The 23,539-nt window shown below is 38.0% G+C and overlaps 1 protein-coding gene across 1 annotated transcript in view; it reads right to left on the minus strand.

Moving 5' to 3' along the window:
• Nucleotides 1-23,539, minus strand: part of ERLIN1 (ER lipid raft associated 1) — a 38,237-nt gene that overhangs the window by 12,602 nt on the left and 2,096 nt on the right. Inside the window, exons 3-9 of the mRNA XM_012102776.4 lie at nucleotides 23,083-23,164; nucleotides 18,197-18,243; nucleotides 16,687-16,748; nucleotides 12,970-13,095; nucleotides 10,864-10,937; nucleotides 3,403-3,461; nucleotides 997-1,088 (exon numbers count right to left, since the gene is read on the minus strand). Coding sequence (XP_011958166.1) covers nucleotides 997-1,088; nucleotides 3,403-3,461; nucleotides 10,864-10,937; nucleotides 12,970-13,095; nucleotides 16,687-16,748; nucleotides 18,197-18,243; nucleotides 23,083-23,164 — 542 coding nt within the window. The remainder of the gene's footprint in view (nucleotides 1-996; nucleotides 1,089-3,402; nucleotides 3,462-10,863; nucleotides 10,938-12,969; nucleotides 13,096-16,686; nucleotides 16,749-18,196; nucleotides 18,244-23,082; nucleotides 23,165-23,539) is intronic.

The following is a 23,539-nucleotide window of genomic DNA, read 5'->3' on the forward strand; positions in this document are numbered from 1 at the left end:
CTGTAATAAGGAAAAACAAAATCTAGCTCTTCATTAGTAATCCATCAAATGAGGATCACTCACAGAATGAAATGTATACACGGCAATTAAAAAAGAATCTAGATCTATATGTATCAATATGAATAAATCTTAGTGTTGGTAAAAAAAAAAAAAAGGAAGTTGTAAATAAAAGGTGGAGTTTGATACCACTTCTGTAGTAAAACAATTCTGCAAATTGTTACATACATAAAGTAATATGGACAGAAAAGATTTATGTCAACTTCAGAACAGAAGGTACTCTGAGAAGACAGGTCAAGAAATAAGACCAGGGAGTGGTACAAAGGGAGGCTTCATATAACATTTTCCTAAAAGAAAATGCAATCTGAAAGAAACATGGCAAAACGTCAAGCCTTCATTATATTGTTCTCTGTATATTCCTATATATCCGAACTATTTTAATTTAAAATAAACTTTCAGCAAACCAAGGAATAAACAAGTGAGAACCTAAGGCAGCAGGTGACTAACAGTCTGCTGGGGTTTTAGGGAAGCCCCTGTGACTTAAAATTAGCTATAAGCAACCCTGGTGTACTTCCAGAGATGGCAATATCGATCCATGCAGATAAAACTAGGTTGCATGTCAACAGTAAAGATGCATACTATAATCCTGAGCTTTGGCAAAAAAAAAAACCCTTATTCTGAATCTGTGTACACAAAACCCCTATTCCACCAGAGGCTATAACTGTTCCCAAACCCTATCCACTGTCCCTGTCCTCGAAAGACAACAGAGGGGGTCAACAACACAGTGGAGAGCCAAAGCACTTCATCAAGTACTGGCCTCATCTACGTTTAAAGGCTTTAGGACATCTGAACATACACAGGAATTTCCAGGATTCTCCATCATGTATGATGCAATCTTATTTGAGTCCCATCAATATCCAACATGAGGCTGACAAAGAACAGGACAAACTCACAGCACATGTACTTAGAGACTTCCATTTCAGAAAGAAATCCAAGTACCTATAACAGCCTTTTTCCTCTCTGTCTCAGCTTCTTTCTCCACAACCTTTTGTTTCTGTGCAGCTATAAGAAGTTTTGTCTTCTCAGCCTCCCTGTGGGGAAAAAAAATTATAAAAAATTAGTAATGATCTATAGTCATAGATAGTAATTCTGACACTACAGTGGTTCAGAGCATCATTTTCAATAAGAATTTTCTGACTCACTAAGGTAGGCAAGAGAGGTGTTATCTTATTTTACTGATTAATAAACCTGAGGTTGAAAGGTTAAATGATTTGTCCAAAGTCACCCGGAAATAGGAATCAAATTTAATATATTTCAGTCTGACATGTTCAGTTGCTCAGTCATGTCCAACACTTTCTGACCTCATGGACTGTAGCCTGCCAGACTCCTCTGTCCATGAAATTATCCTGGCAAGATTACTAGAATGGGTTGCCATTTCCTACTCTAGGGGATCTTCCCAACTCAGGGATTGAATCTATGCTTCCTGTGTCTCCTGCAATGGCAGGCAGACTCTCTACCACTGAACCACCTGGGAAACCTGTAGGCTGACCTTTTCCACTAACTGTATCAAGAAAAGCCCTGTGATCTGGAAGTGTCTGGAGTATATAAATGCTTTCTTTGCTATTAGGCCTCCAGCTAAACTGGACCAACCAGCAAAAGGCACTAGCCTCTGGGAAGATGCAGCCCCTCAGGTGCATGGTTTGGCAAGCAGAAGGGGGCTGGATTTCAGGCCCTCTTCCAGCAGACACTCTCGTGTAGTGGCCCTACTTGTTGTACTGAAAATAGAACTAGATGGCAGTTCTTAATTAGGTGGTGAACTGGGGCTCAATATATGAAAGAACATTCTAAGAATTTGAGCTTCCTAATAATGGAAATAGGTGGTCCATCACTAAGCATGGACAAATGGCTACTAGGGGACTACATGGAAGGAAGGGTATTAAAAAAAAGATACCTATTAGGTGGGAGGTTAGACAGCATTATTCCAAGGTAGCCTTTAATTGTGGAATTCCAGCAGTCTTTAAACTTAGGAAAGATCCAGAATCCAAACATTCCAATAGATTCCCCAAACATCACCCTTGCCAACCTCTCTCCTTTCCTCCTGTTAATACTGATAAAAGATATAAAATAATATTCTAGATACTATGAGTTATTTGAGGGCAGAGAACACATAGTATTCATCTTTCCATCACCAGAAGCTATTATATTTAAAGTCTAAGACATCCTGAGCCTTCAAGAAATTTTTTTCTTCTATAAATGGATCAGACCCATGATCTACTCAGTCTAGCACTCTGTGCTTTATAGTTTTAAAGGAGTTCTTTTTCTACAATAAAAAAGGGAAAACAAAATTATGCATAATGGAAGGTACAGACTTGGGAACAATAAGGACTCAGAAGTATATCACTCTATAAAGTACTATTATTACTTTTTGGATGCCCTGTATTTAACCATCTTTCGTATTCTTGACTTTTGCAAAGTTAGTTTTCTAGCATGTCATATTTTGCCTCTTAACCTATCTTCGAAGTTTCCTAAAGACTTTTAGGAAGACAGAATAATAATACCTTAGTTTCCTAAAGACTTCAGTTTCCTCTTTTCAGTACCTGTCATGATACCCATTGTCAGAATCTGGCTTTCTGGGCTGCGGACGTAAGCCCTTACATGGTTATATTTACTTGGGAAATCCAGATTCCGAAGGCTGACTTTTCTGTATCAAGGACTGTATCTCTCAGAAGTGTCTGATTTTACTAGTGAAACATCCTGTATACCACCCTACACTTGACTACACACACACAAAAACATTTTGACTACAATAGGTAGTCCTTTAAAAGGAATCTTCTAAAGCACTCAGAAACTAATTTCATGTCAAGCAAGTAATTTCTTCATTCCCAGTCAGCCCTGGACACATAAAAGAGAAGACTACCAGGAGTCAAGGCAGGCAAATTATAAAGATCAGATCTAATTTTAGATACACAATCACATACAATGGAAAAGCAAACTTGATACCAATGTGTTTATTCTTACCATTTATAACACAGTAACAAAATATAGGCACTCTCTTCAACCTTAACAGCTAGGACTCTTTCTCTCCTCTATTAATATTTAATTCAAGGTATTATTCACATCCAAATTATAGCTCCTTAGGCTTCCAACAACAGTTCTACAGCAAACTGCATCTTTAGCCACTGAAGTTGCTCCTGAAATGTCCATATATAAAGAGAAAACTAATAAGAGTCTAGTGGGAATTAAGACACCAGAATAGATAGTATTATTAGAATTAAAGTACAGAAGATAGACATATACTCCTCCCCAGTGTAATTATCTCAAACATAACTTTTTTCTCTAGACTGGCAAGATAAATATGTAGACAACCCAAAATAAAAATATTGAGATCCCATGCATATTACTCACATTAACTCAAAATTTCTTCTTATGGCTTCTGGGATTTTAGGTTTTGTAACACGCACAGCCTAAAAAATAAAAGTGAAAAAGCCAAAGTATATCTGAAAAATAAAATTAAAATCTTATACAAAAGAGTGCCTCAAATGAAACTAATATTAAATAGCTGTGACATAGCTGCCTACAAACACATGTAGGGATCCAGTAGAAAACCTATTTTTCCTGTCACCACACCAAAGTCAAAGATAAGCTGCTTCTTGTTTCCTTAAAAAAATGCTTGGCTAATGGATTTCAATCTGCCTCTTGAGAAACCTATATGCAGGTCAGAAAGCAACAAACTGGACATGGAACAACAGACTGGTTCCAAATAGGAAAAGGAGTACATCGAGGCTGTATATTGTCACCCTGCTTATTTAACTTATATGCAGAGTACATCATGAGAAACACTGGGCTGGAAGAAGCACAAGCTGGAATCAAGATTGCCAGGAGAAATATCAATAACCTCAGATATGCAGATGACACCACCCTTATGGCAGAAAGTGAAGAGGAACTAAAAGCCTCTTGATGAAAGTGAAAGAGGAGAGTGAAAAAGTTGGCTTCAAGCTCAACATTCAGAAAACGAAGATTATGGCATCCGGTCCCATCACTTCATGGGAAATAGATGGGGAAACAGAGCAAACAGTGTTAGACTTTGTTTTTTTGGGCTCCAAGATCACTGCAGATGGTGACTGCAGCCATGAAACTGAAAGACGCTTACTCCTTGGAAGAAAAGTTATGACCAACCTAGATAGCATATTCAAAAGCAGAGACATTACTTTGCCAACAAAGGTCCATCTAGTTAAGGCTATGGTTTTTCCTGTGGTCATGTATGGATGTGGGAGTTGGACTGTGAAGAAAGCTGAGCGCCAAAGAATTGATGCTTTCGGACTGTGGTGTTGGAGAAGACTCTTGAGAGTCCCTTGGACTGCAAGGAGATCCAACCAGTCCATCCTAAAGGAGATCAGCCCTGGGTGTTCTTTGGAAGGAATGATGCTAAAGCGAAAACTCTAGTACTTTGGCCACCTCATGCGAAGAGTTGACTCATTGGAAAAGACTCTGATGCTGGGAGGGATTGGGGGCAGGAAGAGAAGGGGACAACAGAGGATGAGATGGCTGGATGGCATCACCGACTCAATGGACGTGAGTTTGAGTGACCTCCGGGAGTTGGTGATGGACAGGGAGGCCTGGCGTGCTGCGATTCATGGGGTCACAAAGAGTCGGACACGACTGAGCAACTGAACTGAACTGAACTGAATGGATTTCCTCTATCCATTGAAGAAATAAATTTTTAGGGAAAAGATTCTTCCTTAAAAGACCTTTCACAAAGCTCTTAAATGGAATACTTTTGTTTCCTTTCAAACCTGAAAGTCAAAGAAACAGAAGAAAGGCAAAATTTCAAGATGTAAATTGTAACGTAAGAAATAGTCAAAACCAAAAACAAACCCCGGTGGGTATATGCAACTTAATATAGTGGAAAGTAAATGAATTTATCACTTCCTTAAACTGCAATCACTCAGTACTGATTACAAATAAATAGCTCAACACTGAGGAAAAACAAACACCAATTAATAATTAACAAACACCAATTAGCAGGTCACATTCCTTCTTCCTAGAATCTTCCTTAGAACAAAGTCTATGTGTCTCTGCAAACATTGTTTATTACAGAGTTTCCCTAATCACAGTGTACCTTGGCATAATTATCTATGAAACAGGATAATTCTGGGGTACAAGAGCCAGGTACAAAAGCCCCTCTGTGTTCCTTGTTTCTTTTTTGTACAAAAAGGCTTTAGTCTCCTGGGCCTTTCCTGAGTTTCAAAGAACAAACTCAAGCAGTCAAGAAACAATAATTTGTAAAACAGGGTCAAGGAATATATATAACAACCTGATGCATATCTCTGACTCATTCTGCAGGAACTAAGGCCCTCACCCAGGTGGAGAATGGTGACTACATGCTAAGCATGAGCACACAGACCCCAGATTGGTTGGCACAAGAAGATTGATGATTAATATTTCTGGAATATTAACCAGAAGAAAGTCATGCCTCCTAGAACCCTCACCTCAAATGTTGCCTTTAAAAACTTCCCTTAAAGCTATTGAGGAGTTTGGGTCCTCTGAGCATCAGCTGCCCACTCTCCTAGCTGGATCCTGCAACTAAACTTTTATTTTGCTGCAAACAACAATTGTCAGAGTTTGGCTTTCTGTGCTGTTGACATATAAGCGCTTACACGGCTACATCTATGTGGGAAATCCAGGTTCCGAAGGCTGATTTTTCTGTATTAAGGACCTGACCTCTCAGAAGTATTTGATTTTACTAGCTAAACGTCCTGTACCACCCTCCACCTGACTGCATGTGCGCACACACACATACACACATACCACCTTGCTGATCTGAAGTAACTTTTCCCTCTGAAAATTGGTTGAACTTTTAAGCAACAAGGCTTTTAGGCATGAAGTCTTCATTTAGGGCTTTTGAAAGAAAGCTTTTAAAACTTCTAAGCAACACAGCCTCCCCTCCATAAAAAAGCTAGATCTGTGCATAACTGAGGATGATCATAACTAAATATAAGAATTAGAGTGAAATGGAATAAGAAGCTGGGGACCATGGTAAAAAAAACCTCAGTTTTCAGGCTGAAGGTTGAAGCATGCGAGGTTATGAAGAAGAACTCAAGGACATATCCAGAAGACACAGAAAAATTCAGAACCAGAATTGGTTAGAGATGCCCGATTTCCCTATGTGAGTACCAGAAAGAGAGGTGACCTCCAGTATGATTCAGAGGGAAGCAATGGCCACGTGTTTTCCTAGTCTTAAAAAGTAGCATGAAATAGAACAGTCTTTTGAAGACTTCTGTCTTACTGTGTGAGGCTGAAGAATACACTACACAGATGTCAATCTTGAGAAATCTCATAATTTTCAAATATGTGAAATATAAGCACCTATTGATATAGAGACCATGAATAATTTGCTTCATAAAGAGATTTAAGAAATAAAATGTACCCTAAAACAATGGTCAAATACACACACACAGTAAGTGAAGGGAAAAAGGCTGATGAAATGAGTGTGTCTATTGAAACTGAACCCTGGGTCATAAGCACATACTTTAAACCAAAAGCCAGCATATAATATAATTATCGCCTTAAATAGCATAGGAAAAAAAAAAATCAAGAATTTTTTCACCACTTCAATTTGCCACAGTAGTTGTTGAAGAAGAAAAACTGCAGGGTTTCCCTAGTGGCTCAGTGGTGAAGAATCTGCCTGACAATGCAGGAGACATGTGAAATCTTCAACTAAGTCCGTGAGCCACAACTACTGAGCCTGTGCTCTAGAGCCTGGAGCCCCAGCTACTGAGCCCTCACGCTGCAACGCTGAAGCCTGCATGCTCTAGATCCCTTAATCCACAACAACAGAGGCCATGGCAATGAGAAGCCTGTGCACTACAACTAGAGAGAAGCCTCTGCTTGCCACAGCTAGACAAAGGTGCTCACAGCAATGAAGACCTAGCAAAGTCAAAAAAATAAAATTTTTAAAAAAGAAAAGAAAAAATGGGGTACAAATATAGAGAAGGGAAAAAATTAAAACACTGAATGTTACAGAGAAGGTTCACTCAACAAGTATTAATTGGGTGCCTAGTCGAACCAAGTACTGTTTGTTTCAACCACTGTGGATACAGCAGTAAACAAGGCAAGACTGTGCTCGCGGACTCTAAAGCTTTAAAAGGTCAAAAAGACAGTAAATAACAACAAAAAGCATATAAATAAACAAAATTTCAGATAGTTATTAGTGTTATGTAGAAAATTAAAATACTTGATTAGGAGGAAAGTCAACATTTTTATTTTGGCATAATTACATAGCTAAAAAAATTCTAGAGAAATTCATAAAGTTTTCATCAAGTAAAATAAATAGCTCCAGAGATCTACTGTACAGCATTGTACCTACAGTCAAAAAATGTACACTAAAAATTCTTTTTGCACACTTAAAATTTTAAGAGGGTAGATCTCAAGTTAAGTATTTTTACCACACATACACACACACACAGAAATCTAAGGAAATTAACCGAAAAAATTACTAAAGATAGTTTATTCAGCAAATCTGTGGATATACAATAAAGTCATCAAGAATTGTTTGCATTCCTCAATGTTTAGACTACATATTTAATAGCATTCAGTTCAGTTCAGCAGCTCAGTTGTGTCCGACTCTTTGAGACCCCATGAATCGAGCACGCCAGGCCTCCCTGTCCATCACCAACTCCCGGAGTTTACCCAAACTCATGTCCATCGAGTCGGTGATGCCATCCAGCCATCTCATCCTCTGTTGTCCCCTTCTCCTCCTGCCCCCAATCCCTCCCAGCATCAGAGTCTTTTCCAATGAGTCAGCTCTTCGCATGAGGTGGCCAAAGTACTGGAGTAAAGATAGGACTTGGTTTAAAGAGGCGGCAGAGATGTTGTAGGTGGATTTGGTAGAATCAGCAGGATCCAGGGACTAGATGTTAAGGGCAAGAGGGTTGTCAAAGATGCCTCCCATACATTTAGACTGGCCTGAGGCTAAGAGAGAACCATTTACTAACTAGAAGAAAAAAACAGGAGAGAAGCAGATTGGATGGGAAAAGATGAAAGACTCAGTAACTAATGAAAGAACAGGAAACAGAAAAAGCAATGGAACAGAACAATGTCCAAAAAACGACTTTACCATATAACAAAATTTAGCATACGATACAAACAAGGAAGACAGAAGGGCATAAATTATTCAATAATTACTGTTGTTAATAACTGGGCGAGGGACTGGAGTCCAACCTCACAACTAAAAATGAATTCCAGATGAATTAAAATTTTAAACCTAAAAGTACAACTATAAAAGTAGAGAAAAAAATTAATTTCTGATTTTATTTAGATTTTTATATTTTAAAATTGGTGAAAAGCTCTTAAAAGCATGCTGCTGCTGCTAAGTTGCTTCAGTCGTGTCTGACTCTGCACGACCCCATAGACGGCAGCCCACCAGGCTCCGCCATCCCTGGGATTCTCCAGGCAAGAACACTGGAGTGGGTTGCCATTTCCTTCTCCAATGCATGAAAGTGAGTATTTAAGAGTTGCCACAATTAACGTATCAAAAATAGTTTAAGTCAATGAGAAAAACAGATAAAAACCAAAAAGTGAGCAAACACACATCTGAGTATATTCAATAACTAACACAAAATACCATACACATTTTCTCCAACAGGATTTAGAGACATGTATCTGTTAATTATTTGGGTACAGTCACACAATCGAATGTATAGAAAACAACAGCTGATGAACACTGCTGATGAAAGAACGCAAGATGCTAAAATTTTTCCGAAATGCAGTTTGGCAATATATACCAAAACGTCCCCATACAGGGCATACACTTTGACTCATCAATCCTACAATTAAAAATTTATCCTGGACTTTCCTGGTGGCACAGTGGGAAAGAATCCGCCTGTCAATGCAGGGAACACTGGTTGGATCCCTGGTCTGGGAAGATTCCCCATGCTGCAGAGCAATTAGGCCTGGGGGCCACAGCTATTGAGCCGGCAAGCCCTAGAGCCTGTGCTCCACAACAAGAGAAGCCACTGCAATGAGAAGCCCACACACCGCAACCAAGAGCAGTCCCGGCTCACTGCAACTTGAGAAAGTCCTTGCAAAGAAATGAAGACCCAGCACAGCTTAGTCATCACAACATGTACATAACAGTAAAAACTGAAAGCCACAGGGATTAAATTAAAAGGTTAAAAGTGATGATGCAGCGAATCTTACTTCTGACTTGAAAAGATGCTTACATATTGTTGGTGAAAAAAATGGTTAGGGTATGGTTCCATTTTAGTCCAACACTGGGGCAAAGAATATGAATAGGCAATGGACAGAGAAGTGCAAATGGACAAAAATTAAATAAAAAGATGTCAACCTCATTAACAACTAATGAAATGCAAATCAAAGAGTGATATTCAATAACTTCACATGTATCCATGCATCAAAAATCAGCATGTCTGACTGCTTCACATGTTGACGAGGTTGTGGAGAAACAAGTACTCACAAATACTGCTGGTAAGAATGCAGATTTATATAGCCACTTTGAAAGATAAATTGTACATACAAGGAGATGTGTCAGGAATATTCACTACACTATTGTTTATTAAAGGCAAATTGGAAACAATAGGGAAATAGTTATGTAATATAAGGCAAGGAACTATAAGGGGTTGTAAAGAAGAATGAGCTAGATCTCCTAGTAACAACTTGAGCAGAATGTAGGAATCTGTGACATTCACATTACCTTTAAAATTGAAAAGCTACTCCAGAACAACCAAAAGGGTTTTACAAAGTTAGCTTGGACATTTCAAGAGACCCTGTAACTTGGGCAGCTTCCCCTCAGGCAGCCAGCAGAGAGAACGACACAGCAAGGGGGAGAACAAGGGAGATAATACCCTCGGACTTGTTTATGAGATTGCGCCTGACCACTCAGAGTGAATGCACACTTCTCAGAAGCAGTATCATCTAGAAACCGAGGAGGCATATTACAGAAGTCCTATTCACCACTTCTCTGATAATCCAGATCCAGAGTCACTGCTTTCCAATGTTACTGAGCATTTCTACAGCAGAAAAGCCATCTTACAATGACACCCACAATAAAACCTACCGCACACACTTACATCAAACAAGTTTCACAGGATGATACTTAAAACTTACTACAAGCCATGTGCCTGGGTTTCTTTTCCTTCAATTCCATTTTAAATAAGGCTAGTCATAACCCACTAAAAGTGATTTTAGAACCTAATAATGGATTTCAACCCACTCTGAAAAAATACTGACCCCCAAAAGCAGTTTTTCTCACTATTCTATCTCCCAATGCCACTTCCACCATCACACCACCACTAAATTCATCTGTTACCTTGCTTTTACTCAGGTCAGTCCATCCACTTGAAATACCTTCCTTATTCCTTTCCCTCATATAAATCCTATTAATTCTTCTAAATCTATCAAAATTCCAAGCCAGTTATTTCCAGGCAGACTTTCTTGAAATGTTCTTTTAACTCTTAGAGCAACAGTCATCCAGTCAATTCATCTGTCAATGAATACTTTGGGATATCTACTTTGTCTGGAATTATTGTTCAAAATTTATACTTGAAATTCTTTTTCATAATCTTACTGACGGCAAGCATCAGTCTTACACTGACTTAATACTATTACTGTATCTTAATAATGCCTCACACATAGCAGTATACAGATTTTATTTCCTGTAAGAACCTCAGCTTATCTGTTCCAAGAGTTCAGAAAAAAATGCTACCCATAACTTAAACTGAGAAAGATAGACTATAAATTACCAAAGCACTTCAGTTAAATAACTATTGAATAAACAGCCCTATTCAAGGACAATTAAATTCAAAGCTCTCAAAATTCCCAAAGAATTTCCCTAGGAGAAGGGCTTACCTGTATGGTGAGGCCTGGGGCCATGACGTTTAAGTCTTTCTGCAGAGCTTGCTTGAGGTTTTCATCTATTTGATCTGTTTTTGAAGCCAAGAACAAGAGCTCTCATGACACTCAAAAAAAACAGTCTTAACACTATGCTAGCAATAAAACAAAACTAATCATTATTAGATCTAAAGTTTCCATGGTATTATTCTTTCATAGAGCTTGAACCATGTCACACACATATGAAAACAAATAAATATATATACAAATGAGAAAAAGTGTGAGGAATTACTGGACAAAGAAATTGAGGAAAGACAACAAGCAGCCATTGATGTTTATCTAATAAATGGAGGATCTAGGTTTCTAATGTCTTAATTCAGTATTGTGACTTAATATGTGTCTTGGTTCTCTGAAAAAAAAAAAAAATTTCTATCTTTAGTCAATCTGTATCCAAATTCTCAAATAACTAAATTTCATTTCTATGGAACTCAGCTGATTATTTTAGATTTAGAGAGAGGGAGGGAGGGGGAAAGCCTCACGAGAAAGTTCTTCAAGCATACAAGAATAAAGATGTCACTTCATTTGACTTTATAATTCACAAATTTTTCTATCCACCTCATCAGTACTTTCCCCATTACTAAACAACCAGTAGTGTGACAAGAAAAGGCAAAATTTTCTCAAACATCATTCCAATAGTTTGTAATCATCAACGAGGAATCAACTGATAGATTTCTACACTGATAAACCATTTCTATATCTGCCTCTAAGAAATTCACTAATAATTCCAGGAGAGAGAAGTAGGCAGCCAATAGCAGCAACCCAACCCCTGGCCAGAACTTTCACTATCACAAATGAAAAGTAACTTGTACATAAGAGAATTAGCATAGCAAGCCTGAAAACTACTATCCTAGCAAGGCCTATTTGCAGTTTGGTCTCTGACTGTCACCTGGGGTTGTGGATGTGGAGAGCATTTCATTTCCACAATCCCCAGAACTGGGAAGAATGACTTCACTGTGCCTAAATTGTTTATTCAAACAATGTATTTTATGCTGAGCATCTACTTTCCTTCTGGAAATATGGGATATTGGTATTGATACATGCTAGGCAGAGGGTACCTACATGAACAACTTCCAGAAAAAATTCTGGGCAGAAAGTCTCTAATGAGCTTCTCCAGTAGACAACATCTCACATGTGTTGCCACATTTCAAGGCTGGAGTAATCAAGTGTATCCTCCATGACTCCACTGGAGAAGACTCTTGCAAGCTTGTGCCTGATTTTCTTCAGACTTCACCATGTGCCTTTTCCTTTTGCGATTTTGCTCTGTATCTTTTTGCTGTAGTACATCTCAGCTGTGAGTATAATTATATGGAGTCCTGCTAGTCCTCATCAAATGTGGAGGTGAGTCTTGGGAAACTGCAAGACCCAGGTTCTAAATTCCCCAAATTATCTATTAAAAGAGCAACAAAGCTGGGCTTCCCTGGTAGCTCAGCTGGTAAACAATCCACCTGCAACGCAGGAGACCCTGTTTTGATTTCTGGGTCAGGAAGATCCTCTGGCGAAGGGACAGGCTACCCACAGTATTCTTAGGCTTCCCTGGTGGTTCAGACGGTAAAGAATCTGCTTGCACTGCAGGAAGCACAAGTTTGATCCCGGGTTGGGAAGATCCCCTGGAGGAGGGCATGGCAACCCACTCCAGTATTCTTGCCTGGAGAATTCCATGGACAGAGAAGCCTGCTGGGCTACAGTCCATGGGGTCCCATAGAGTCAGACGCAACTGAAGAGACTGAGAGCGCACAAGCAAAGCTAATTTTTAGTAAATTATCATGGCATAAATAGAATATTGTAAGAAATAAATCTTTTTCCAATCTGTACCAAGTTATACACTATACATTTCAGAAAATGGTTATCATTTTTAAAGTATCTTAAGTAACAATTTGCTTAATTTAAGCAATTTTAAGCAAAGAAATTTTCAACTTAAGATAAAGAATGTTTTAAACACAACTGCTTTATTATAAATTCAGAAGAAATGCACAAATAACACATTACTAATATTATAGCCTTCACAAACAAGTTGAACAAGATTTCTAATTGGTTATTCATATATTTAAAACAAATAAGACTCACCAAACAGTTCAATGTAAACTTCTTGAAGTGTATGGGCACTGCAAAACTGGTTCAGTTCATGGTGGATTTTATTGAAGATTAAGGTCTTGTCATAATCTGCAGTGTAGTTCTTCACGATATCAAACACTGGAAGAAAGGTACAATTCATGTTTACCTGTGTATCCTCTAATTCAGCCAAGGTAAAAGTTAGTTATAAAATATACACAAGAAGTGCCAATGAAACTGCGAAAACATGGAACACAACTCTAAGCCTTGATGTGTTCCTTAATGTGCTTAATATTCCACATATTATTGCATTTGCAATTCTAGTAAGCAAACTTTGAGTTCCATACTAAGGAGAGTGTATATTATCTTGAAGGTAATAAGGAACTGTCAAAGTTTTTGAATAAGGGCATGACACTATCAGACTGTACTTTGGCAGCAGAGTGAAAAATGAACTGTAAGGCATAGAAATCAGAGGCAGGGCAAGTATAAAGAAGCAATGATTGAAAAGCAAAAGTTTAGATAAATAGAACCTGAACTAATTGAAGAACAGTGGAAATGAAAGAGGGAAGTAGCTCCAAAAGGCCATTTTCAAAAAGGCAGTTTTCAAAGGTTGAGGGAAAAAAAAAGATGCTAGGCTAGAAGGGAAGGATGCTAACATTTCTGGGCCAGGCTTTATGTCCGGCAATTTATATACTTCCTTAACATACAATTCTCACAAAAAATCTCCTAATTTTGCATAATATGAAACTGAGAAACAGAAATTTCAGAAATGTGCCTAAGGGTATCATACTATACCGTGCCAGAACCTATGCCCTACTTATTAAAACATGCTGCTTTCTCCCTTCAAATCCAAGACGTGCTCTACTGGCCTTCCTATGGAGAAAACTAGAACTAGACTGCAGATCACAAACCAGTCATCAAATAACACTCAGTGGCTAATTAACTCTCTTGGTCATTTACAAATGAGTCAGTGATGCAACAGTTTCCTCTTTATCTCTTGCCAACAGTTTCCTCTTTATCTCTCGCCAGAAAACAAGCAATATCTCCCCTTCTTCTGTTTTTTCCAATCATAGTCCATTCCACTGATCTGTGACCAGGACAAGTGAGAAAGTGAAGTCAAGTGAACGTGTTAAGTTGCTTAGTCACGTCTGACTTTTTGCGACCCCATGGACTATAGCCCTCCAGACTCCTCTGTTCATGGAATTTTCCAAGCAAGAATACTGGAGTGGGGTGCCATTCCCTTCTACAGGGGATATTTCCGACCCAGGAATTGAACCTGAGTCTCCTGCACTGCAGGCAGATTCTTTACCATCTGAGCCTCCAGGAACACCCCTGTGACCAGGGAAACTAGATTATAAAAGACAGGAAAATACTTAGTTGCTGAAAAATATAATCCAAATCCACTTGATAGTAACAGAGCTTGCTCTCTGTTCTGAAATTCTTTTGCTATTTGTGCCTGTACCAGTGACATGAAATTCAGCAAGACCTTACATTCCTCTCTCTCTCTCTCTCTCTCTCTCTCTCTATATATATATATATATATATATTTTTTTTTTTTAGGTCAGTATCATGCCTTCTCAAGTGAAGGAAAAAAAAAACAAAACCCTTAAGGCAAAGGTCTAACTTCATGTTTTTTAATTATTTTTGCTGAACACAGTATCCTGACATTGTATGTGTGCAAATTTTAGTAAGGATAATTATTAATAAGTAATACTTAATAAGGAAAAGTATTACTACTTAGTAATAGGTAATAAGGATAATGACAGATTTTTAAAAAAAATTTATTACAGTATAGTTGATTTATAATGTATTAATTTCTACTCTACAGCAAAGTGATTCAGTTATACATAAATACACATTCTTTTTCATCTTTTCTTTATGATTTATCACATGATAGTGAATATAGTTCCCTGCGCTGTACAGTGGGGTCATGCTGCTTATCCATCCTTTATATAACAGTTTGCATCTAATTCCAAACTCCCAACCCACCCTCCCCCAAGGCAACCATAAATCTGTTGTTTCATAATTTGTGTCATATTTTAGATTTCACATGTAATTGGTATCATACCATTATTTGTCTTTCTGACTTTACTTACTATGATATTCTCTAATCCATCCATGCTGCTGCAAACTGGCATTATATCATTCTTTCTTACGCTGCATAGTGTTCTATTATATGTATGCACCACATCTTTTTTAATCCATTCATCTGTTGATGGACATTTAGGTTGTTTCCATGTCTTGGCTATAGTCAATGGTGCTACAATGAACACTGGGGTGCGTATCTTTTCAAATTATAATTTGTCTACGTACATGCCCAGGAGTAGGATTGCTGGATCATATGACAGCTTTATTTCTGGTCTTTTGAGGAATCTCCGTATTGTTTTCCATAGGGGCTGCACAGAGTTACATTCCTACCAACAGCATAGGAGGGTTTCCTTTTCTCTACACCCTCTGCAGCATGTTATTTATAAGACTTTTAAACGATGGCCATTCTGATCAGTGTGAGGTGGTACCTCATTGTAGTTTTGATTTGCAGTTCTCTAATAATTAGTGATGTTGAGCATCTTTTCACGTGCCTATTGCGCATCTGCATGCCTTTTTTTTGGAGAAATAACTTATATGTTTTCTGAAAGCAGCAGATCTTTTGATTCAAAGTAAAGTCTCAAAGACACCCATGTATACCCATGGTCATAGCAGCATTATTCATAATAGCTAAAACATGGAAGTAACCTAACTGTCCATCAACGGATGAATGGATATAGTGGAATATTATTCAGCCTTAAAAGAAAGGAAATTCTGACATGCTGCTACACAGATGAACCCTGAGGACATTATGTTAAGTGTTAAATAAGCCAGTACAAAAAGACAAACACTGCATGATTCCATTTATGAGGTACCTAAGAGCAGTCAAACTCATAGAGACAGAAAGCACACAGAAATGTTAGAAAGACAGAAACAGTGGTTGCCAGGGGCTGGGAGAGGGGGCGGATGAGAATCACTGTTTACTGGGAAGACAGTTTCCGTTTCACAAGATGAAAATGAGTTACAGAGATGGATGTTGGTGATGACTGCGTAACAGTGTGAATGTATTTAATGCCCACTGAAGATTTAAAAGTGATAAAGATGGCAAATTCTGTTATATTTTATCAAAATTTAAAAAAAAATTGGGGAAAAAAAAAATCAAACATTAAAAAGAAGGCCAATCTTACTTCAGAAACTCGCATTCAGTTTTTTTTATTTGAACAGTACTCCATCTCTGGGGGTTTTCATCTATTACCAAGAAAATGTTTTCCCCACACTGAGGACTTTCAGATTGCAAGTTATAGCAAATCTCAGCTAAAAAAGATTTTTTGGTGGTCACAAATCAATGTGGTCAAGGAACTGATCAGTTATAGACTTTAAATGTGTAAGGAAATTATTTTTCATCCTGATTGGGTGAAATGCCACTTTCTAGGAATTCTATTAATAATCAATGACTATCTTGCTAAATACACTCAATTCAGAGTATCCCATACAGTTGCAGAAAGTTAACTCTGTCCAGGATTTGTGATCTATCACTATCACCATTCCCTAAGAATGGAAAATATTCCAATGATTATTTTATATAGAGAGAGATAAAAAATGAATGAAGTCATAAAACTTTCCTTAGGGAATCTTTTATTCTTCAGGGACTCTCTCAGTTACAGAATACTCTGATTATAACTCTAACAGAATAGATGGGTACCATACCTGCACAAGGGGCCAACATATTAACCACTTCTATTCGGTCAATATAGATCATGACCCCACCACTAAAAACAGAGAAATGGAAAAATGTGAGCCAAATACAAACTATTAGAGTCCCAGATTAATCCCACATCATCCAACAAACCCCACATGATAGAAATTTAGAAGTAAAATCTAAAGATATATTACTGATTAAAACGACCTCATTAATCACTACTCAAATGACCCCTATACACACTCACCCGGTTCCTCTCATAACCAAAGGCTCTCCTTTGTAAATGCTGTTATCAGATGAGCTCACAGGAAGACTGGACCTAAAACCTAGAGCTGCTTAGCACTCTGCCCTTATTAACTGAAGCCAACAGCTAAAGCAGTGCATTCCTCAAACTTCTCCAACAAGGAACCAGATAAAATGGTTTCCCAAGAGGTACAGAGGTCAGCCATGAACTAAAATTCTTTTGATTTCCTGCCCTATCTTAATCTACTTTTCATCTGTATTTACTCTAATATGAAAAAAAAAACTTCCCCCCAAAATGTGAAGTAAAATTGACACTCCAGAAAGATAGCTCTTGTTAATTAATGGTTTCCTACACTTCCTGGCCTACCAGCACACATCCTGAAGGACATGTGAACCTCAGTTTAAGAAACCTGAAGTTAAGGGATTTTGAAACTATACAATTAAGCCCTTCTATCAACTTACAATAATATTTTTTTCTGATAAAAAAGCATAATACCTGCTCACAGGCAAAAAATCTGACAAACATAGAAAAGCATGAAGATAAAAATAAAATTTACCCAATATCTCATCAGCTGTCAATTTTGAGTCATCTCTGAAGGGAATCCATAAAAGAGAGTTGCAGCTAGACCTAGAGAGAACTTGGCATCAAATGCCTCAACTTAAAACAGAGAGAATCTGCTCCCTCTTTAAAAGCATTCCTGTCCTTCCATAGATGTCAACGCCTCTTTTATAGGCTTTAAAAGTGATATATTAATCATTTAAAATACAGAATTTAAAACATACTTTGAGTTTTATACTCTTCCTTTGATACAATGCAATGTACTGATTATCCTCTTTGGGCCCTGCCTGTCTTTCCTGCCCCAAAATTCTTTAGGGCAGTGATTTTCTAAACATGGTCTTTGGACCAGCAGTATTAGCATCACCTGGGAACTTCTGCTAGCAATGCAAATTCTTGGGTCTCATTACAGACCTACTAAATCAGAAACTCTAAATTAGATGGCATTTAATACTATACTTGATATGGTGAGCTAATTCCATTTTATTTATTTATTTATTTTTTGCTAATTCCATTTTAAACTGTTACTATCAGTTTAAAATGACTCCTAAGATAGAAAGCTCCTATTTGGAGGCAGGGCTTTTCTCAAATAACGCTCAGAAGAGAAATTTCCCTGGGTTACTATCACGCCTATCTGAAAGATGTTTAAGTGACTACGGCTTATGAACAGAAACTACATCTGAATCAAAGGGACCCTGGTAAGCAAGGGGAACGCTTACCTTGTTCCACAAGGCACATTTTTAACTTCATCAGTTTGTAGTGTTGTCTGGGGAGGAAAAAATATCTCATCAATACTCAGCACACATATCATCAAGAACAACCCACTCCAGTGTTACTGCCTGGAGAATCCCAGGGACGGGGGAGCCTGGTGGGCTGCCGTCTATGGGGTCGCACAGAGTCGGACAGGACTGAAGTGACTTAGCAGGAGCAGCAGTGTTAAAGGAAAATCTCTATAGAACTGCTAAGAGATAAGTACAAGAGAACTCCATTACAATTTTAGTCCCCTAAATTTCTTTTTGTATCCTCATTGTTCAGTCGCTAAGTTGTGTCTGACTCGTTGCAACCCCATGGACCTCAGCATGCAAGGCTTCCCTGTTCTACACTATCTCTCGGAGTTTGCTCAAACTCATGTCCATTGAGTCAGTGATGCCATCCAACCGTTTCCTCCTGTCATCCCCTTCTCCACCTGCCCTCAATCGTTCCCAGCATCAGGGTCTTTTTCAATGAGTCAGCTCTTTGTATCAGGTGGCCAAAGTATTGGAGCTTCAGCATCAGTCCTTCCAATGAATATTCAGGGTTTTCTTACAGGAGTGGTTTGATCTCCTTGCTGTCCAAGGACTCTCAAGAATCTTTTCCAGCACCACAGTTCAAAACCATCAATTCTTCAGCACTCAGCCTTCTTTATGGTCCAACTCTCACATCCATATGTGACTAGAAAAACCGTAACTTTGACTATACGGATCTTTGCTGGCAAAGTGATGTCTCTTGCTTTCTAACATGCTGCCTAGGTTTGTCATAGATTTTTGCATCCAAACAGACACAAAAGACCAGAAACAAAATATTTGATAGTTAATGTTTGAGTCAAGACTCACCAGGGAAAGTTTCAATGTTCAATCTCTCAATCAGAGTCCTTTATTTGCCTTGCCTATACATTATTTGCCTGGGGTTGGCCTGGGATTACAAACTACATGGAATACCCACAAGGATACTATTGCTAGGCCTTGTGTTTTGAACTCTGATTCCACTGCTAATTATTAATGTTTACAATGAAGGTAAAAGATAACTATTATATGCATACAAGTAGGCCTTTGAACTCAACAGCAACCTCTTCCTCTGAAGCTGTAAGCAGTATTCTAGGTCAGGTCCTAGTGACCTCTCAGATGGTCTCTTCAATTTCCTTTTTAATAGAACTGCCACCATCAGCAGTGCTTCCTCCTAGTGAACCAACAATATGGTACTTTATTACCCTACCCCTGTCATAACTTGATTTGGATTTGGAATGACTCCCTATTGCACTGGAAGGCATCCAACAGGTGAGCACATAATGAGTGTATCCTGGACACAATGCACTGTATTAAGCCCACAGCAACAGAGCACTTGACAGAATACAAAGGAGAAAGGAAGCATGGCCCCTGTTTCCAAAGAGCTCACAATCCAACACAGGAGAGAAAATCCTTACATAGCAATCCATAACAGATACAAATTAGGTATTAACTGGCAGAATTAAGTAACCAGTCACACAAACTGTGTGTATAGGTTTCAGGAAGCAGTTGGCTTCTCTGGAGTAGGAAGGGCAATATAGATGAGGTGAGGCTCTGAGAAGAGAACATGATGATGTTAGGGAGAGGGCCGTGAATATTGGCTGGGGGCGGGGGGTGGCTTGTGCTTTCTCTAATCCATCCTATAAACAGCCACAAAATGAACCTTTCAAAGATATGACTTTTTCTTCATTCCTTTGCTTATGTGTGATGTGGTTCTCACTACCTATCACATCCGCAGGCAAGAACACCAGCTGGGAAGCTAAAGTAGTAATTTATTTAGATTAACGTAGAAAAAAAGCCATGGAAACTGAAAGCTGTCAACCCAGGAGACTTAACAGAGGAGTTTGATAACTAGTTGCATATAAAATTCCAGGAGAGGAAAGAATAGACTATGAATTTTGGGGTTAAAAGGGTGATAATAAACATTAGTGACAGGTTCTGAGTAGAGAGTGAAGCTGATAAGACGAGCTCAGTTTATTCCCTTCAAAACATTAACCAAATTAGACTTCCATATCAACTTTACATATACATTTCTATCTAAATCTAAAGGATAGTCTTCAATTTTCAAACCAGGAACCAGCAAAGAGTTCAAAGGTTAAATCTTCAATTTAACATCCTATTTTCATGTACTTTTTTACTTCTTTTATATTATCTCAAAAACCATTTTCCCAGTATAAATATTTCAAAAGTCTTTGGTTTTGTTATATATATTTTAAAGGCTAAAAGTCTTCATATTTTTCTAAACATTTTTTTTTCTTACATCATATATGGGGATATCATATTTCCCCAAGATGGTTCTTAAATATTCCTATCAAATGCCAAATCTGTTAAGCCATTTGTTTATATAACCTATGTCCTCTAATGTGTTCCAAAAATTCCTAAAAATGTTTCTACATCTCATTCCTATGAAAACAACTTCTTAAGAGGGTTTTATTAATATAATTCTTTCCTAGAACACTGCTGTTTCACATATAAAGACCATTTCCATTTAGTCAAACTGACTCCAACATTTAATATTTTGTAGATACAAAGTAATTAGTTCACAAAAATCTTTTTATAAATTTCATTTTCATTTCTTATGATAGTTTATCACTCTATATGTGAATGTCTGTATATATAAATATTTATATGTAAATATATACACACATCCTGTATTTATCTCTTTTATATAAAAGTCATCAGTATGACTCAACATACTAATCTCCAAGAAGGCAGAGACAGACATGCCTGGCACTGAACAAAATCTAAAAAAAAGCCCCTGATCTCTAAGCATCTGATGAAGCCATTGACAACATCACTATAGACCATTTAGGCTGTTGACTCTGGCTGTTGTTCAATCGCTAAGTCATATCTGACTCTTTCGACTCCATGGACTGCAGCATGCCAGGATTCCCTGTCCTTTACTGTCTCCTGGGGTTTGCTCAAATTGAGTCAGTAATGTTCAATTACATCTCCTCCTGTTGCCCTCTTCTTGTGTGGCCTTCGATGTTTCCCAGCATCAGGGTCTTTTCAAACGAGTTGTCTCTTCACATCACGTGGCCCATGTATTAAAGTTTCAGCATCAGTCCTTCCAATGAATATTCAGGATTGATTTCTTTTAGGATTGACTGGTTTGATCTCCTTACAGTCCAAGGAACTCTCAAGAGTCTTCCCCAGCACCACAATTCGAAAGCATCAATTCTTTAGCACTCAGCCTTCCATATGGTCCAATTCTCACATCCACACATGATTAACGGAAAAACCACAGCTTTGACTATATAAACATTTGTTGGCCAAATGAGGTCTTTGCTTTTTAGCATACTGTCTAGGTTTGTCAGCTTTCCTTTCAAACAGCAAGTGTCTTTTAACTTCACGGCTGCAGTCACTATCTACAGTGATTCTGGAGCCCAAGAAAATAAAATCTGTCACACTTCCACTTTTTCCCCTTCTATTTGCCACGAAGTGATGGGACCAGATGCTATGATCTTAGTTTTTCAAATGTTGAGCTTTAAGCTGTTGGTAGGTTCAAAAACCTCTTGATTCAGAGAACTAACTGGAGTCTAGAATGGTTAGGTAATTTCTGCAAAGTCACGTAACCAACTGGTGGAGGAGCCAGGGTCAGAACCTCTTCTCCAGGTTTCTGGCCCCATGTTCACTACACCAGACCGCTTCCTGAGAAATCACTTCAATTTAACAACTTTCACCAAAAGTAGAAAGGCCAGAAATATAAACTGTGTTACAACCCCTGCCTTCAAGAAGTTATGAGACTTTCTGGGAAAAAATTCATACAAAAACTTAAGAGACTAATAACAAGACAACATTACTAAAGGAAACAAGACCAAGGGCCAAAATTTACAATACAGACTTAAAGAGCTATAGAACAAGAGTAGAATTTGTGATGAGCTCTAAAAAGGCTGGCAAGATTTAGACAGGAAATAAGGAATAAAGAGAGATGGTGAGACGGCATCAGCCAAGGCAAGAGTGAATAAAGTATGGGAAAACAGTATGGAATTCAGTCTGACTAGGAGAACCCTATATTTCATTTCAATAGACACGATTCTTACCCCAAGCCATCTAAAAGGAAATTGGAAGGAAATCTGGAGGATTTAAGCATTCATAATGAAAATCTCATTTAGCAGAAAGCCTAGACTTTAAATTACAAGACTAAACACATTAAACTTCCCTAAGTCCTGAAAAATCAGCAGCAGATAGTAGACAAACTTCTGAATCCAAAGATTTATAATCACACAGTGCTTGCAAAAGTAGTTAACTATCTAATCCTGCTTTGTCATCTTGTCATGTCAAAAGATATTTACTAAGTGTCTCCTACAGCCAAGACAGTATTCTCAAGAACCAGATGCTTATTTCAGATATTCTGGGATGTTGTCAAACTAGAACATTCAGTATGGTTCCACATAAAATTGTGCTTAATGTTCCAGGCAAAAATATGAGGCAGAGAAACTGTGTATAAAAATTGAGATCCTCCATGTTAACAGTAGCCCAGGAGATTGCCTCTATGGAAACCAAACACCATTCTAAACCAAGTAATCACTGGTTTATGTCTCTAGTTGTGTTTCAAAATCTTGCTTTTACTCTGATAGCAAAACAGAAAACCTGCTGTATTCCACTATATAGATGGGAGAAGTCAGTCCTTAAAAGCTGCCTAGCTCATACTTCCAGAGAGTGATGTCGTTCAAAGTCATAACTTATGCTGTGACAACTGTACTCTGAACTTTAGCTTCTACATTGGTAGCATACTATCATTTGCTTAAGCAATAAGGAAATCTATCTCTACCCATGAATGTGGTAACTGTTCCTGTCACACTTGTCTTTCTAGTGTCAGGGCTTCCCTAGGAATCACTCACCTGCACAGATCTGAAGGTAGTAATGAAAGGCAACATGATATGATAGCCCGGTCCACTGGGGCTAGTTAGTAAAGCTCCTCCCCTGCAAAAAGATGTTTTAATTTGATAAGATTATAAAAAGAGAAATTCTCTTTCCAAATCTAAAATGCTACAATAAACATTCACTCTTACTCATTCTATTGATTTACTAAAGCCTCACTAGTATAAGTTACTTGTGATGAACAATTGCTGGTCTCTACAGTATCTGTCATACCTACAAAAGTGAAAAGATAAAATTAAACTGTTAACATTACACCTTGTTTCACAAGCTCTAACAACCACATCTCTGGGTCTCCACCATACTTTCAGGTATAAAGATTCTCTTTGGTCTTTAATCTTTTGAGAAGTACTTGTGGAAAAAAAATTCAGCTGGCTCTCAGTTGATGTACTTTAACTGTACATAACACAAGCCAGATCA

This window comes from Ovis aries, chromosome 22, assembly GCF_016772045.2.
Source record: "Ovis aries strain OAR_USU_Benz2616 breed Rambouillet chromosome 22, ARS-UI_Ramb_v3.0, whole genome shotgun sequence".
Lineage (NCBI taxonomy): Eukaryota > Metazoa > Chordata > Mammalia > Artiodactyla > Bovidae > Ovis > Ovis aries.